This window comes from Cnephaeus nilssonii (genome assembly GCF_951640355.1).
Source record: "Cnephaeus nilssonii genome assembly, chromosome: 12".
NCBI classification, from domain to species: domain Eukaryota; kingdom Metazoa; phylum Chordata; class Mammalia; order Chiroptera; family Vespertilionidae; genus Cnephaeus; species Cnephaeus nilssonii.
The window spans coordinates 38,891,899-38,909,949 of record NC_137083.1 but is presented as its reverse complement, the minus strand read 5'-3'; the positions used below and the strand labels follow the sequence as shown (position 1 = coordinate 38,909,949).

General features: G+C 38.1%; 1 protein-coding gene across 1 annotated transcript; it reads right to left on the bottom strand.

Annotated features, from left to right (window-relative positions):
• Nucleotides 1-4,028: 4,028 nt before the first annotated feature.
• Nucleotides 4,029-17,609, bottom strand: PSMC2 (proteasome 26S subunit, ATPase 2). Its single transcript, XM_079786319.1, has 12 exons — nucleotides 17,460-17,609; nucleotides 13,739-13,776; nucleotides 13,295-13,376; nucleotides 12,293-12,392; nucleotides 9,753-9,884; nucleotides 9,279-9,351; nucleotides 8,825-8,920; nucleotides 7,804-7,968; nucleotides 6,600-6,687; nucleotides 4,559-4,761; nucleotides 4,372-4,468; nucleotides 4,029-4,286 (listed from the first exon to the last, which is right to left on the bottom strand). The coding sequence occupies exons 1-12, from the start codon at nucleotides 17,527-17,529 to the stop codon at nucleotides 4,129-4,131; spliced, it is 1,302 nt and encodes a 433-aa protein (XP_079642445.1). The 5' UTR covers nucleotides 17,530-17,609; the 3' UTR covers nucleotides 4,029-4,128.
• Nucleotides 17,610-18,051: the final 442 nt, after the last annotated feature.

The window sequence follows — 18,051 nt, the reverse complement described above, 5'->3', positions numbered from 1 at the left end:
TATTTTTCCCATTTACTTATCAACTTCAAAGAATTTGGTTTAATAAATAGGTTACAAGTTAGGTTTCATTATAAATATAGACTCGTGAATTCTTAATGTGTTTCAGTCCGTTATAGTTACTCTTTTGGTGCTAAAATGGTAACAATTGTGACCAGTAGGAGCCCCTAGAAATGTTTCTAATAATGAAGTAGTCTTAAAGACCATGTATTTAACAAAACTAATGCCTTCGTATAACTTACTATTTTCCTTAGAAGTCCAGAAGAGTTATCCGTTAATTCATCAGACTCGGTCTTAAGCCTATGAATGAGCAAAATGCTTATTTCAAGCACTCTTTGAAATTGCTCCAAAGGAGTGGGGGAGATGATTAAGGCAACCTGTCATCAAAAGTTATTGTTGTAACAAATCACTCTGATTCGAAGCACAAATATTAGCTAACCTGCCTAAAGCCTCCTATGCTAAGATTTCCTGCTAATAGTTTGTCTTCTTTATATGTTTTTCTTCTTTAAAAAGTTTTCTTATTGACTCATCTTAATTTTCATGAAGAAAACACGCAGGAGAAAAGTGGTCAGATGCCAGGAAGAACTGTGTGAGCATGGGTCTACTCAAAAACAAACTCTATGGTTTGTTTGCTTTAACTCCCATGAGGCTTCTCAGTAACTTTACTAATTTAATTCAAAGTAGACCCCTCCCTTTTAATCAACTATTTCCCTAGATCTAGAGTGAAATTAGATTTACATCCAGTTATTTCCTTGGCAATCATCACACGCAAGATCCGATACATCTGCATTCTTATACAGACTGCCTTCTGAAAAAGCATGTAGTTGTAGAACCTCACCTTATACTAGAAATTTTTGTAAAAGGGCCTGCATCATTTTGGCCATTAAAGTAGAACTTAAGGATAAGCAAGATTATAAAATAGTTCATTGCATATTCCTTAGCACCAGCCTTCAACAAACACTTCACACATAATAGTGACTCAAGTCTTAGTTGATAGGTTGAACGTGTACAAAAATAGTATTTGTCTATATCTTACAAACTTATGTATTTTTTCTGTCTTTAATGTTTAACCTAAATAGAATTCTACCATGTACATAAAAAGCACTTGTCTTACTGAAGGAAAGTTTTTTCAGTATACCTCTGAGAATCTAATGCATTTCAAAATGTATTTTATCTATATGTAAATATTTTGGCATCGTTCACTTATAATTACTTCATATAGTGGAAAATTTCTTGACCCTTTTTTACTTGTCATATTTTGTCTCTACCTTCTTTCTGGATTTTAATAGCTGCTAGTGTATGCCTTTCTGTTTTTCAGCCCTGGTTCAAATTCAGATTCTTACTGCCCTGTCAAAATGGGCATAATGTACATCAATAAATATAGGGACTAGCCTTTCTTATGGTAGTAGGGGAAAGCTGTTTTCAGGAAGGTCCCATATAGAGAAATGCTTTGTCTTTCTCAAATCCTGTGTAATACGACAGTGGTTGATCTCTACCTCATGGATGGATGGAATGTTTGAAAATATTGTGAACCAGGACTCAGGAAGCTAGTTCATGTCATAGACATTGTGTATTCATATGGCAGCTGATGGTGGGATCCCAATTGCCAATCTCATCTGCAGTGGGACCCAAAGAAACAGTGGATATGAATCCTCTGCAAGCCCTCCCTGGAGTAGCTCCTTTGTAGTTTTCAGGTAACATCTAAAATACCCACTCCGTGTGGTTTGGTCCTGTATCCTTACCTGTTTATCAGAGAAAGGAGGTGCTTGCCTCCAAAGGTACATTTTGAGAAAATGAGTCTGCCCTCGTGTGTGCATGGAGGGCTAGCAAACCCAGATAATTTGCCCTGGAGTGGGTAGGTGTGGGGTTTTTTTTGTGTTTTAGGGGGTAGGGTGGGGGAGGGGGGGTGTGCCCTTGTGTGGGGATGGAGGGAATGGTATGTGGTGGGAAGGCTTTACTTCCTATGTCTGCCCCTTTAAAGATAGTCAATTTAAATTCTAAGATCCAATAATACTTACTTGGTGTGAGCCTGTATGTTTTAGTGAGTGCAAAAGTGCTGTTGTCCTTTTTAGTGTACCTTTCAGGAATGCTTTTAGGATTCAGTGTGTTTAGATTCTTGATAATATGGTTTGAGTGCTGACACCAGTTGATATGAGAGATGATAAAAGTATTATCTAATTCTCCAAACATAACCAAAATGCATGCAATGGTTTTGAAGCCCCTCAAATCCCAACAAAATGTTCAAAAGCTAGCTGCCTGCTTAGTAACTTGGATGTAACCAAGTTTGAGCATCTCACAAATCCATCTTGCCTTTGAAAAGGCTTACCAACTTTTTCATTATACTGGTATACAGCATTTACTTTATGTAACAGATGAATCTGACCCTTGTGAAAATTAAATTTTTATAAATATGATCACATTTTTAATGTTAATATTTTAAAGTATTACTCCAGTATTATTTTTCTAGTCATAAACCCTTTGTATTCTGATTTATCAGCACCCTAACACGTATAAACATACACCTGCATCTCTACAGATATACACATGCACATTTTAGGTGGAGGGAATTACTGGTGAATGTATATTTTATGTTTTTAAATATGGTATAAGCATGCTAATCTAGATAATATTGATACTATCTGCATATACATGCCTGGGTAGAAACACCCACATTTTTCAAATAATTTATTGTACATTTGATGCATGGCCAGTTAGATTTTTGTCCTGTAACTGAGATGTCAAGATTCAGAGCTTATAACATGTTGGGCCTGAGTGAGGGCAACATCTCCAATTTGAGTTGTCTCAAATTGATGCATCTGATGTATGTGGCTATATGAAAAAGTGGTAAGACTTTAAAGAGCATATCCTAAATGCTTACATTTATCAAAATGTTAGAGCAAACCATTTCTAGGTTCTGCTTATATTTTATACCTTATGAAAGACTAGGGCAAGCTTAGGGGGAAATTTTTCTGATAAATTTCACAAAAATGAAAAATCAAAAAAGGATGTGGTTGGATTTTATGAATAAAGGGCTTTAATTTTTCTCTTTGAAAACTTTCCATGTTTTAAATATTTCAATGTGATACTTATAGCATTTTCTATGTTGTCAACTTTTTTGTGAATTAAACTGTATCCACCTCTATTTTGCATTACTTATAAATATTGAACTGCAATAAAAACACTCTTTATTGTGCTTGAGACTCAGAATTTGGGGGAAGGAGGGAATTGTGGAAGGGATTTGGTGGTGTTTGCATAAGAAATAATTTTAAAGAAGTCTGTTGAAAATTTCAATGCAACTTATATTTAGATCAGAAGTCTAACAGGAACTATATTTAGATCAGAAGTCTAACAGGAACTTTACCAAAATTTAAACCATTAATTTATAAAATGAAAAAAGTACTTATCTGTACAAAGCCAATTCTGGATTTTCTAAATTAGATTATGTGTATATACTTTTTGATTTCACTGTAAACCAATTCTTCTTGATTAATTTGAAATTAAGTCAAAATCAACAATTAAAATCAATTATTAATTTGAAATCAAGTCAAAATAGCAAAGCAAAATATATTACATAAGATGCTTCTTTCACTTTAAAAAATGTTTGGCCAAAGCTTTATTATTCAACGCAGTAGGGAGAAATCATGGAAATGCATGTGATCATGTGCCCAGATGAGCTATTCTGGATGAGGGCACAATAGCACACTGGTTAGGAGCACAGGGGATAGAGCTGATAAACTTGTACTTGAATCCCAGCTCTGCAACAAGTCAATTTGGTAGGCAAGTTTTTGCATTCATTAGATCAAGATCCATTAGATCTACCTCATTGGGCAGATGGGAGGATGTAATGACATATGTACAGCACCCAGCCAATATATGCCTAAGACGTACATGCTCTAAGCAAGCACTTTATGCTATGAAACCCTTAAATGGTAGTGGAGCAAGAAATAACATACACTGTAATAACCTTTTGTGCCTAATGATACTAAATATCACCTTTTATTATACTACAGAGAAAGTATCTGAGGAAAAAAAACATTTTAAAACCATTTATTTTTTGTGTGAAATGGTTATTAACAAGTCTATATAAGCTTAGGATTCGAATTAAAAGTGTTTTCATGAGAGCTTCAGGGCTCAGTTGTATGTCATGTAGCGGGGAGTAGCACTGAATTTGGCATAGGACTTAATGACCTTATTTACAGCTTCCAAGAAATCCTTCTCAGTAGCTATTTTTCGCCGGGCTCTGATGGCAAACATACCAGCTTCTGTGCAGACACTTCTAATCTCAGCACCTTTCAAACAAAAAGAAAATAATAGGCTTCATTAAAGCAGCCTGGACAGACAGACCAGCAATATAAACAAGACCTTTCAACCTACCAGTGCTATTTGGACACAGTCGTGCTAACAATTCAAATCTGATATCTCTTTCAACACTCATTGAACGCGCATGGATTTTAAAAATGTGAGTCCGACCCTAAAAACGGGAATTGAAAAATATTACAATGGAAAACATCACAGGAAGAAAAATTTCAAAAATCCCTTTTCTCAGAAATGGTTTTCTGACCTCTAGATCAGGTAAGCTAAATTCAATCTTCCTGTCCAGTCTCCCTGGCCTCATCAGTGCTGGATCCAAAGTGTCAGGTCTGTTAGTGGCCATCAGTACTTTAATGTTGCCGCGAGGATCAAAACCATCCAGCTGGTTGATCAATTCCAACATCGTTCTCTGTACTTCATTGTCACCTCCAGCACCATCATCAAAACGAGCCCCTAAGACAAAAGGAAAGACTTATCCGGTCACAGGAGCACTAGCATAACCTGAAAGTACTGTTAATCTCAGCTCAAATCATGCCCTCCAGTGCAAGGGAATATCCAGCTTTAAGCAAATCCTACAAGAACTGCCTGCTTTTCACAAAACTAATTAGAAAGTGAATCTTTCAAAAGGCTCGTCATAGATTTATTTAACATAGGCTTCATTGAAGTATTTTTTTGCCCTAGCCGGTTTTGCTCAGTGGATAGAATGTTGGCCTGCGGACCGAAGGGTCCCGGGTTTGATTTCAGTCAAGGGCACATGCCCAGGTTGCAGGCTTGATCCCCAGTAGGGGGCATGCAGGAGGCAGCTAATCAATTGATTCTCTCATCATTAATGTTTCTATTTCTCTCCCACTCCCTTCCTCTCTGAAATCAATAAAAATATATTTTTAAAAATAAAGTATTTTTTAAATCCTCTTCAAGGAACTCTGTTGTGTGTGTTTTTCAAACTAAGTGGAATGTATTTTCTCTTCTTGTTCCAAATTGAAAAGGATCCCTCTCCCTGCTTCCCCAAATGAGAGGATCCCATCCACTTCATTCCTCAAACTAAAGGAGTCAGGACCATCTCATCCCTAAACTGAGGGAGACCAGGCTAGCCACTATCTCAAGGAACTTTGTTTTTAAATCAATCAAAACACCAGTTGTTTAACAATGTACACCAAGACTAGGTAGCAGAATACATGAAACTTCCACCTATAATGTAAGAAACTGCCCCACTCTTCCACATTTCTCAAAACTCTTCTTAAAAATACAGCTAGAGCCATAATACAATAGAAATATAACCTACATTATCACCCTATTTTGGATACATTAGTGTACTCTCAGATAAATGTCTGTCTCATTTCAACCAAAATAGCAAAAACAAAACCAAACAAAAAATAAGCCTCCAAGTATATATTTTCATTTTAAAATTATAGATACATACTGTTGTATTAGCATATAATGGACATTACAACACAAAAAATTTAAAAAATAAGATTAAAATTAAATAAGGAAAAATTGGTAATATTTTCTTCCTGCACCCTGATACTGTTTTATACACAACCCACCTTGGAAAGCATAACTTCAGAGCATCCTGACATCATAAGGCTTATGGCTTATTCCAATGACACTATAAAAATTACTTCAAAGTCACCACACTGCATCAATATACTGGGCTCAAGTTAACCACTTGAGGACATTAGCTACAGCCTGTCCCAACTCCACAACATCCATCCAGTATAAAAGCAAGACTCTAGGTAACCTAACCACAGTCCCCTTACAGTGTTAGGAGGTCCACTATATTTTCAAGTAATTTTCATCACTAAGTTCCTTAAATAAAAAATGTCTGGACATATGACACTTCTCCCTAGTAAGGGTTATTCCTCCTATAGACTATAACAACAGTCAAGGCCTACAGAAGTTTCGTTTTCAAAATCTATCACACTACTTTACAGCTTTCAAAATCCCATGAAATAAGCAGGGCCGGAATTATCATGCCCGTTATAAGATGAGCAAACTTAGGCTCAAGAGTTAGTTAAAACAACTGGTCTAGATCGCACAGCTAATAGTGTATTTCATTATATCTATGAAGCCAACAGTAACAATATTTATGTACACTTTATGAAATACCACCACCAATTAAATTATGCCCCAGTGCTTTCTTATCACATTAAGTGAAGTTGTATCCCAAGTTAGGAACTGTTCAAGTGTGAAAATGTGTCACATGAATGAAATTAGGAAAGTACAAAGATAAAGACTTTGAAAAACAGCAAAGCTATGTCACATTTCTTTTTACTTTAAAATAACATCCATACCTCCAATAGCATCAATTTCATCAAAGAAGATAAGGCAGGCTTTTTTTGTTCTGGCCATTTCAAAGAGCTCTCGAACCATTCGTGCCCCCTAATGGGAAAAATAATTTGTTAATTTTTAAATCTTTAAAAATATAATAAGTTATACTTCAAACTTTTCAATATTGCTAAAAGTATCCTCAACTATTATTATCCCAGGCTTTTTAAAAAAATATTTTTTATTGATTTTTTACAGAGAGGAAGGGAAAGGGATAGAGAGTTAGAAACATTGATGAGAGAGAAACATCCATCAGCTGCCTCCTGCACACCCCCCACTAGGGATGTGCCCGCAACCAAGGTACATGCCCTTGACCGGAATCGAACCTGGGACCCTTCAGTCCACAGGCCGACGCTCTATCCACTGAGCCAAACCGGTCAGGGCTATCCCAGGCTTTTAAAAAAAAACAACACAAAAAACACTGAAGTTTGTTACCTATTCCATCAAATTAATCTTATTCACCTTAAATTAATCTTGTTAGCCTTAAGTAATTTTATGATTCTGTACCTAGGAAACAGCCAATAACTGTAAGACCTGAAGAGGTCAAATTAATTAATAAAGCCACCATTTCAATTAGTAACACTCGAGAAAATAAAAGCATCTGACTTATCACTTGGCATTTCTGATCACTGAATTTGATTTGTAAGTGTTGCTCAGAGACTAAAAGTACTGCATAGCTCAATTCATGCAGTTCCTTTTCTAATTCTTATTGTAAGTATACTAATCATTAACATTTCAGATACAATATATACAGACCTACACTTATTTTCTAATGAAAAAATCTGTGTGTGAGAGAGAATGTGTGTGAGTATAAATAGACACTCCATGTTCTTTCTTTCTCAGTAGACCATAAAAGGTTGGCCCTAAAGCGAAAGCACCCTTTTGAAAGCATTCACCAGGCATTTCTGAGATATTTCTCTTACTAACCAAATTTATAGAAAAAGTCATATTTCTGAGGAGGATGCATGGTAATTAAAAATGTTAAGCAGTTTTTTATTTCCAAATGACCACAAGGGAAAGCTGGTGGCTTCTACATCTACTAATTACAATCCATCAATCAAGAAATTTTGGGTCTCAATCTTTCTATGTGAAACTGCCACTTAAATTTCATCCCTGCTTTATAAATTTTTCACAGCTACAAATCCTTTGATTATGATCAGTTTTCTTTACCTCACCAACATATTTCTGTACAAGTTCAGATCCAATAACTCGAATGAAGCAAGCATCAGTCCTGTTAGCAACTGCCCGAGCACAGAGTGTCTTGCCTGTACCCGGTGGACCAAAGAGCAGCACGCCCTTGGGAGGCTCAATGCCAAGGTTAACAAATCTCTCTGGCTGTAATGGAGACACAATATTTATAATTATCACTCATTTCTATATAATAAAAATAAGACTATTTCCACATCAATATATTTAAATCAAAACTATTAAGTCCACAATCTATATACTTTATCTAAATAAGAACTTTACTTATTCTGATATAAGATATAAACTAGACTCATATCTATAATAATAATAATCTATAATAATAAAAAGGTAATATGCTAGTTAGACCAGGCGTCATTCTGGAAGAAGCGGGGCTGCGAGGGAAGCCTGGGTCCGAGGTGCCAGAGGGAAGCTGGTGCCGGCAGCCTGGGGAAGGAAGGCCTACTCTTGCACGAATTCCGTGCATCGGGCCTCTAGTAGATACATAAGGCTGAATGGCTTTTAAAGGCATTTCTGCTATCCAGGCTTAACAATTCTTTTTTTCTAATTGTAAAATAATTGCAGTGTTTAAAGAACAAAAGTATTTTCTGGTATTTTATATACTAGTTTTCCATTATCATCCCAAGCTTACTTCAATTCCATGAAAGCTCATTTCTTCTTGATATCATTCAAGCACACGGTTTCTTCTACAATAAACTATAACATATTTAACATACTCCTAAAGGTTATACCTCAAACTCCTGTGTCACTAAAAATAGAAAATATTTTTTTTAATTGGCTTGACCACTCAATCCTTTTGCTTTCTCTTCTTGAACTTACCTATTCTCCACACCTCTACCCTCTATCCTCTATCCCCTCAAAAATTTCCATTAAGGAAATTACAAAATTTAAAAAGCTACCTTATAGGCAATTTTAGTGCACAGTGTACAATAGGCTATCATATCTTTATACAAAGAAATTTAAAATGCAACACTCAGCCACTTACATGAAGTAGAGGGGTTTCAACTACTTCTCGAAGTTTCTCAATCTGTTCCTTACAGCCACCCACATCACTGTATGTGACATCAGGTTTTTCCTCTACCTAAGAGAGGGAAGAAAATGTACAATAGATAGCCACAGATTTTTGAATACTAGTCCAAAAGTTCTATCTAGTAGAGTATACCCAATACCCTAAAGAAAAATCAAATTTATAGCAAGTAATAATTTTTTTAAATGGAATATATCGCCCAGTGCACTAGAACCACTTGCTATATTATGATATTGATAAACTAGCAAAGACTAATAAAGACTTTCTCAACTGAAAAGTGGTTTAGAAATTTTGGGCAAATCAATACATACCCACATATTAACCATATACATCAGTTAAAGTTTCAAAATTTCTTGAGATGGATGCAGTTGTATTCTAAGTCATGCCATTTCTTTTCCCTCCATAGTCTTACCTGCATCATGGTAACTGTTGGGTCAATCTTAGGAGGCAGTGGAATGTGAATTTGATACTTATTTCTGTCCACACTAAAAAGGTAAAAAAGATACTAAGACATTCAAAAAACTTCCTAAGTGAATTATGTATTCTGTAAACATTAATTACATTAATGCAATCCTTGTAACTATCCTCCACTTATACCATGTTACCTTAAATAGGCTAGCAAACTCAACTCTCAAATTCTGCATTTACTTTGATTATGACATTTGAAGTCATTCAATAAAAGCCATAGTGGGGGTGGGGGAAAGAGGAAGGGGGGAGGTCAGGAAGTGTATGCAGAACAAAGGATGTTCAAACAGAGGTACTCTGCTAGATCATCCCTTGGTATTCCATGGCTACCAGTACATTCATTCAAAAGATAGCCAAGGATGTGAAGGTGACATGGTATCTTTAATGAAATATGAGTATTTATTATAAACAGTAATCTTACCCAACTCTCATCCCTTCTTCAATGTCAGTAGGTGCTACCTGATCACTGAGGTCCACCACAAACTTGGCAAACTGCTTCACGTTGATAATGTACTTTGGGTCCTCCGAATCAGCATTGATTATCTTTGTACATCTAACACAGCAAAAGACTCGATTAGAGTAAGGAACCGAAACCACTAAAACGAATTCAAGTAACTAGATTCTCCCCTGGGCATGCAGCACACTAAAGAGCAGGTGTAAACTAGAACTGCAGAAACTGGGCCACTGTTAAAAGATCCTTTTCTATAGATATGCTTAATTCCAAGAGTCCACCCAACTTAAGCCAAGCCATAACATTTTTAAAAGATACATACCCCTGGAAATTTAACCCAAATATTTCATCATTAGGAAGTTCTCTAATTTCTTGATTTTCATAACTATATTACTTTATTAGTGATACTTCTCTATGTCTTAACTCAGCAATTTGCAACTGGTGTGCCACAAGAATTTTTAAAACATGCAGCACTGACCTCAATTTCCCTTAGATTGTCAAGTAAAAAAATGCTAACAGCCAACACAACAAAAGCCATCCAGTTGAATGAATAAAAAGTATACCTTTTGTCAAATTGGCAAATATATTTTTTGGTGTGCCACAGAATTTTGGTAATTAGTTTGTGTGCCATGAGATGAAAATGGTTGAAAACCGCTGTCTTAAGTGACTTTCCTTTTTTATTTTCCCTATCAGAAGACAGTCATCTTGTCTTACACTAAGTAATAAGTGTTTTTCCATTCTTTCCTGAGTTTATACAACAATTTTTATTGTTGTTGCTGTTTTTAACTTAAATGTATTCTTTTTCTGTGTGCCATCTGAAGGAAAATTTATAATAATGTGTACATTATATAGAAAGTACTCTACTGCCTTTCCTCTTCTATATTATTTGTGTACTGAAGAAAAAAACAAAAGACAGAACTCATGTTAGAGAGAACTCATGTCATAATCTGTAATAACAAATACAGGGAAATACAACAGTTTCTGGAGTATGCATATGGGTAGCATCGACAGTAAGGTAAAGATGTTTTGTCCTTGAAGCATAACTGTGTGACAACACTCTGTTTCCTGTTACTAGCCAAGGTCTACCAGGGAGGTAGAATTACATATATAAAAGTATTTATCACTACTTTATCTGACAGACCCTGCCAACACTGTATGCACAGAAACGGAGTTTTTAATCCACAGCTGAAAAGGTATAGATTATACAGGAACCTCAACTTCCAGAATGGTGCAATAAGAACCTTTGAGAGTATGCTCCTCCTTGAAAGTTAAGTGAATGCTGGCAAAAATAGTTTTAAAAAGCAAGAAAGATTAGCATATTAGAAGAGCAATCACGGAGGTCCAATATTCAAATAACAGAAGTCCAAAATAGAGGACTTCGATTATTTGGATATTAGAAAATGGAAAGAAGGAAATTATTCAAATAATTTCAAGAAAATGTGCCACATTGAAGGACATGAGAGCCCAGCATCATGGATGTACATACACCAACATCAAGGCACATCATCATGAAATTTCAGAACAAGTGACAAGAGAAGACCCTACAATTTCCAAAGGAAAAACAGGTCACATAAACCGAAATGAGAATCAGAATGGCTTCAGACTAACACTAAAGATGGAGGACAATGAAACGATGCCTTCAGACTTTTGAAGGAGAAAGAACTTTATACCAGCCACGACATTTAAAGACATATATGGTCTCAAAATATTACCTCCTAAATGACCCTCTTTCACGAAGCTACCAGAGAATATGGCCCATCTAATGAGGGTGAGAGTAAACCAAAAAGAGTTGGTACACAAGCAATAGGAGAGAGGCAAAGGGAACCTCCAGAGTAAGATGCTTGGATGCTTGTGATGCAACAGGTGTAAAGGGCAACTGGTCAAACTGAAGCAGGTCAGAAAGTGCTGGGGAAGATCAACCTGAGAGCTGCAGCTGGTGCACCTGAGGTATACACGAGAGAAAACCTAATGGAGACGGACCTAATGCATCTGAAGAGCAGTTTGGACAACCAGGGAAAACTGAGGGGTTGATTTAGTAATACACATACAAAACCAGGCAATTATGACAAGTAAAACAAAAAGTGGTACAAGGAAAAGAAATCACAGTTTATTTCCTGGCTCTTTATGAATAGGGTTTATTTAGCCATAATTATACTGAATAGTGATCTAACCTAAATTTTAATATAATTACATTAGGAGGATGTTGGGACAGGAAGCTATACAGCAGGATTAAGAGGACCAAACTACTTTCAGTATTTGTTATGTCTGAGAAAGGGACAGTGGGACAGTGAAGATAGAAGGGAAGATTTTCACATCTGCCCTGCATCTTTCTGTATCACTTTGAATCTTTTATATGATTATGGCTTCACCTATTCTTGAATAATTGTTTAAGGCATACAATTTTAACCCCAGATACTTTTGTAGAAAGCTTTATTTACTTGGGATTTAGAATGAAAATTCTTTATGAACTATCACATTATACCAGAGACTCAAATTTCCACAGGACATACCTCGCAACCTGCAAAGGCTGTTCACTCTGGAGTGTTTGCTTATCCGCGGCCAAATCCCAGAGTGCTGGTGGGGCCAGGCCGGTGTCAGACTCTTTAATACCTACATAAAGAGATTATAAAATTCACTAAAATGTAACGCATCACTAAAGCAAACTTTCTCAATCTCTGCACTAATGACATTTTGAACTAAATAATTTGTTGTGGATGGTGTCCTGTGTATAGGATGGTTAGCAACATCCCGGACACTAGTCACTAGATGCCACTAGCACTGTCTCCCCCTCAAGCCCTGAGAATCAAGACTACCTCCAGACACTACCAAATGCCCTGAGGGGTGGAGGGGGGGCAAAATCACCCAGCTGAAAACTGCTGCCCTAAAGTAGTCATAAGCCAAAACTTTAATAACATATTTGACATTTTTTGTGGTCAAATATTATAAAATGTCACCACTGAAATTCCTAAGTAGTTTCCAATTACTAGGCAATAGCCTACTTACTTCAAGCAGTACCATGTGAGATCATATTTTTATTCAATAAGAAACTTTAACCTGTCTTAAGAGTTTTGGCCTAGCCGGTTTGGCTCAGTGATAGAGCGTCGGCCTGCAGACTAAAGGGTCCCGGGTTCGATTCCGGTCAAGGGCACATGCCCAGGTTGTGGGCTCAATCCCCAGTGAGGGGCATGCCGGAGGCAGCCAATCAATGACTCTCCCTCATCATTGATATTTCTATCTATCTCTCCCTCTCCCTTCCTCTCTGAAATCAATATAAAAAAAAGTTTATTAAATATGGCTTTAACCAACAGAAACATTACTTGCTTAAAGGATGATGTTATTTCTTAATTGCTTAAATATTAAACTTGTTTGTAAAAGGAAGTAAAAGAGATTATTAAATGAGATCCAATTTCTTAAAAATCTGTAATTCATGAAAGAGCAACATTTATATTTAAAATCCTTTGATATGATTAATATATTACATCTAGAGAGAGGAAACAGGAATTAAAATATACCAGTGAGCTCATTAATTTTCTTGAGAAGTTGTTGAATGTCATCTTCAACCTGCTTGATCTGCCTAGAGTAAGTGCTCTGACCCTAGGAGATAAAGCTCAGTTTAATTAGAGTATCAGAAAATCAACAATTTATTAAACTACAAAAACATTTAATAGTTCATACATTTCAAGTACAGTAAATATTTGTGTAAATTACTTCAAATCTTTCTAGAGTTCCACATTTTAATTACAAACAGTATAAAAATAATGTATAAACTTAGACACACTGAATATTTACACTCTGATTTATTCTAGATAGAATCTGTAAAAAGGTGACTTTATTTCAATTAAGATTACTATAAACTTCTAGATATTCTCTTCTAATTATTTTGGAAGAGCAATACCAACAATAGTTCTTATTTCAACATAAAACATCTATGTTTTGTAGACAGTGAAAGGACTTACGTAAGTTTTCAGCAAGGCAATATCACCCTCATCCAAAGCTGGAAAAAAAAAAAAAAAGGAGAAAACACTTAAGATTCAAACAAGAGAAATTAGAGCTAATAATTCTTCTCTATTCAAATCCAAAGCTCATTAGCTGAGAAAAAAATGTGCAAAGTTGTAATGATATAACTACAACCTTCAAATAGTTCCTGGAATCCTGGATAATTGGGTGAAGGTGGATTTAAAAGAATGCACAGCCTAGCTGCTGGAGAGTCTCAAAGTGATGTGATCCAATAAGAACAGTATCCCAAAGAACAGTTTTAGAATCAAAACAACCTAGCACTAGTTCCAACGAAGTCAAGCATTTGCTAAGTAACCTTGGAAAAATCATTTAATCTCTGAGCATCAGTTTTCTCATCTGAAAAATAGAAATAATGGTCCTTTCCACCGTGTGAAGACGGTCAGAAGGTGCCTGTCTGCAACCTGGAAGAGGGCTCTCACCAGAACCCAATTATGCTGACATCCTGATCTCAGACTTCCAGCCTCCAGAGCCAATGATCAGACCATCAGATACATGCATCCAAGAAAGGACCTTCACCATGACGCCCTCCACAGTGGGTTCATCTTGCACAACAAAGTTAAACCCAAAATTACATAACTTATAGCAAAGCACATAAAGAATGACTTTACCCCTTGGCCAGGTAATTCAGTTGGTTAGAGTGTCCTCCTGATATGCCAGGTTGCAGGTTCAATCCCAGGTCAGGGCATACACAAGAAACAATCAATGGCCCTAGCTGGTTTGGCTCAGTGGATAAAGTGTCGGCCTGCAGACTGAAGGGTCCCGGGTTTGATTCCAGTCAGGGGCACATGCCTGGGTTGTGGGCTTGATCCCCAGTAGGGGGCGTGCAGGAGGCAGCCGATCAGTGATTCTCTCTCATCATTGATGTTTCTCTCTCTCTTTCCCTCTCCCTCTCTCTTCCTCTCTGAAATCAATAAAAATATATTTTAAAAAATCAATGAATGCATAAAGTGAAACAACAAATTGATGTTTTCTTTCTCTCTCAAAAATAAATAATGACAAGAGATAATTTATCCTCAGTGTTGCTATAAAGATCACATAAAATATGGAGAGCATAAAATACTATACACACGTTAGCCATTAACTGTATCCAAGGGATAAATTTCTCTGGGTATGTTGACAGAATAACATACCCAGAGAAATGCACAGAAGAAATGTTAAATCTCTGTAACTAAGTTTTCCATTGGGTGACTGAGTACCACTGGGGTTTACAGTGGCCTAAAATATTTTCAAGGGCAAGAGCAGAATATGAGATGAACGTAGAGGGAATGCTCCTTCTTTGAGGAGAGGTTGGAAACAGGGAAGAAAGAACACTAGGAGAGGTTGAAGTTATTTAGAGAGGGAAGAATAAGAGAAAAGAGAAAAAAACACCGTAAGAATGCTTTAAAATAGTCAATAAGGAAGAAAAGAAAACAGCATAAAGATGAGACTACATAAGGGGTGTTGGGAAATTGTGTATGAAAATGGTGTGCATGTCTCATGCACTGTGTAAAAGTGTACAGTCTCTAGGAGACTAATTTGGCTGTTTCTATCAAAATTATAACTCCATTTCTAAAATTTATCCTACAGCTTGTGTTTGTGCATGCAGTAAAAGTTATATGAACAAGGTTACTCACTGCTCTATAACGGCCAACAGACTGGAAGAAAAGTGTCCATGAATAATGATTAATTTCATACATTACACCCCCAAAACTGGAGTATTATGCAGATGCAGAGAGACATAACACTGACTCTACTAGTATATAACATGAACTTATTTCTAATACATATTAAAACTGAAAAGCAAGATGTACAGCATGCTGCATTTATGTAAAAAATAAAATACACGAGCAAATTTGCTTGTATATGCATAGAAAATGTCTAGTTGCTTCTGTGGATAAGGGAGTGGCTGGGGCCAGGGATGTGACATTTGTCAATGTACCTTTTGAGTTTTAGGCATGTAAATGTATCATCAAGTTAAAGGAATGTTTGTTTGTTTTTTAAAGAAAATTATGTTTCAGGATCCTGGCTCTGTGGTAGGCAGTTAGACATGAGCAGAGCAAGGATGATGGGTCAGGTACAGAAATTCACCAGGGCAGAAAGCCCTGGGTGCCTAACAGAGGACAACTGTAGGGTAGGACCTTGCCCCCAGTGTGACCTTTCCTCCCCTTACATATCACTGGTCCAGCGGTTTGGACCCCCTGACCTTCCCTCCCTGGAGCCCCAGGCCCAAAAAGGCAACAAAACCAGACCAGGCACCTTATGGCTGACCTCAGGACCAGCTGCATTGGATAATGACCCCCTGCCCTGACGCCAACCAATCAATTAGTGGAGACCTAGACGCCGAAAGGACACACCTGGAAAACTGGGTATGCTATTGAGATGTTCCCCTAGTAGTGGTTCTCAACCTTTCTAATGCCGCGACCCTTTAATACAGTTCCTCATGTTGTGGTGACCCCCAACCATAAAATTATTTTCGTTGCTACTTCATAACTGTAATTTTGTTACTGTTAGTGAATTGTAATGTAAATATCTGTTTTCCGATGGTCTTAGGCGACCCTGCTAGCAGTTCTCAACCTGTGGGTCGCGACCCACAGGTTGAGAACCGCTGCTGTAGAGCCTAAGACCATCAGAAAACAGAGATAATTACATTAACAGTAGCAAAATTACAGTTATGAAGTAGCAACGGCCGAGACCGGTTTGGCTCAGTGGATAGAGCGACGGCCTGCGGACTCAAGGGTCCCAGGTTCGATTCCAGTCAAGGGCTTGTACCTCAGTTGCGGGCACATCCCCAGTAGGGGGTGTGCAGGAGGCAGCTGATCGATGTTTCTCTCTCATCGATGTTTCTGACTCTCTGTCCCTCTCTCTTCCTCTCTGTAAAAAATCAATAAAATATTTAAAAAAAGAAAAAAAAAAATGAAGTAGCAACGAAAATAATTTTATGGTTGGGGTCACCACAACATGAGGAACTGTATTAAAGGGTCTCGGCATTAGAAAGGTTGAGAACCACTGCGGGACCTTCCCTAAAATCTCCCCTCTTAAAACCCTTAGGACTGAGGACCCTGTCCCTCCCGCCCCCCCGCCCCCCCCCCCCCAGGCGCATTACCTTTACCTTCCTCATTCCCGAACTCCAAGGGCCCTTCCTTCGCCTCTAAAACGTGTTTCTTAAATCCATTTCTTCTACAAATTACTTCTTCTACCTTTGTGATTTTCCAAATAAATGTTCTCTTTATAGTTTGAGTCTTGGCTCTGAATTCTTTCCTAGCCAGAACCCAGGTACAGAGGCTGCGGAAGCCAGGCGCGGTCGGACCCCACTCCCGCCCAACAGCCCCAGGCTGTCCCACTGAAGAGGCCAGGGACAGAAAAGAGGATCCAGGTGACCACGCACCACCGGGCGGGGTAACTTTTCAAGGCCTGCAAGGCCAGGCAGGGTGCCTGCCTTCTTCAAGACCCGAGAACTGAACAGGAATAACAACGTCCATCAGCGGGAGATGCGTAACAACTTGGAGCGGATGAAAGAGACAGAAAGGGTTGGCGGGTTAATCCGGCTGCAGCCCCAGATCAAATCACCAGCCGCACAAAAGGAAGCGAGGACCGAGCGCCCGACAGGAATCCAGCCTCGCCCCCAGGACCAAGCCTGGTCCGAACGCGGCCCGCCCGGAACTCCCGCCTCTGTCACCTGACCTCGGATAGGCTTGTCCTCCTTCTCCTCCTCTTTGGTTTTTCGCTGATCCGCACCGAGGTAATCCGGCATTTTAGCAGATCCAGCTGCCTCGGCTCCGCAGTAATTACACAGCACCTTCCTCGCTTCCGGTGGTGCCTGCCTTCTTCTTTTCCCCCCGGAAGTAGATCCGGCTCCGCGGGCCCCTTTACTTTGGGCACCGGAAGCGGAAGAGCGCCCTGGAATACGCGCGCCGGCGTCGGGGCCGTCGGGGGCGCGGTTGTGCGAAGTAGGAAGAGTTCCCTGTTAGAAGAGAACCCCAGCCCTCGCTATTCCTTCCTCGAGCAACAGGTTTCAAGACCAACCCTGGCGCAGCCGCTGAGTTCAAGTTCTGATTTAGTTATTTATGTATTGTGTCCTCTTGGGCAACTTCTTCACATATGCTTTAATTAAACCTTTACTTCACACTAGGCGGAGGCTTTAAATAACAGTGTTTTATTGTTTAAATAACAGAATATTAAATATGCAATAACAGTGGCTAGATCTACAAGTAGGGTGTAGGTAAATAGGAGTTTACCTTCTGTTTACCTTGAGTTACAAACTTGAGTTAACTCG

Coding starts and splice junctions, on each gene's coding strand:
- PSMC2 (XM_079786319.1), bottom strand. CDS start 17,529: ATGCCGGATTACCTCGGTGCGGATCAGCGAAAAACCAAAGAGGAGGAG. Junction 7,969..8,824: donor TTGAAACCCCTCTACTTCAT/GTAAGTGGCTGA, acceptor TCTCCATTACAG/CCAGAGAGATTTGTTAACCT. Junction 6,688..7,803: donor TACAGAAATATGTTGGTGAG/GTAAAGAAAACT, acceptor TTTTCCCATTAG/GGGGCACGAATGGTTCGAGA.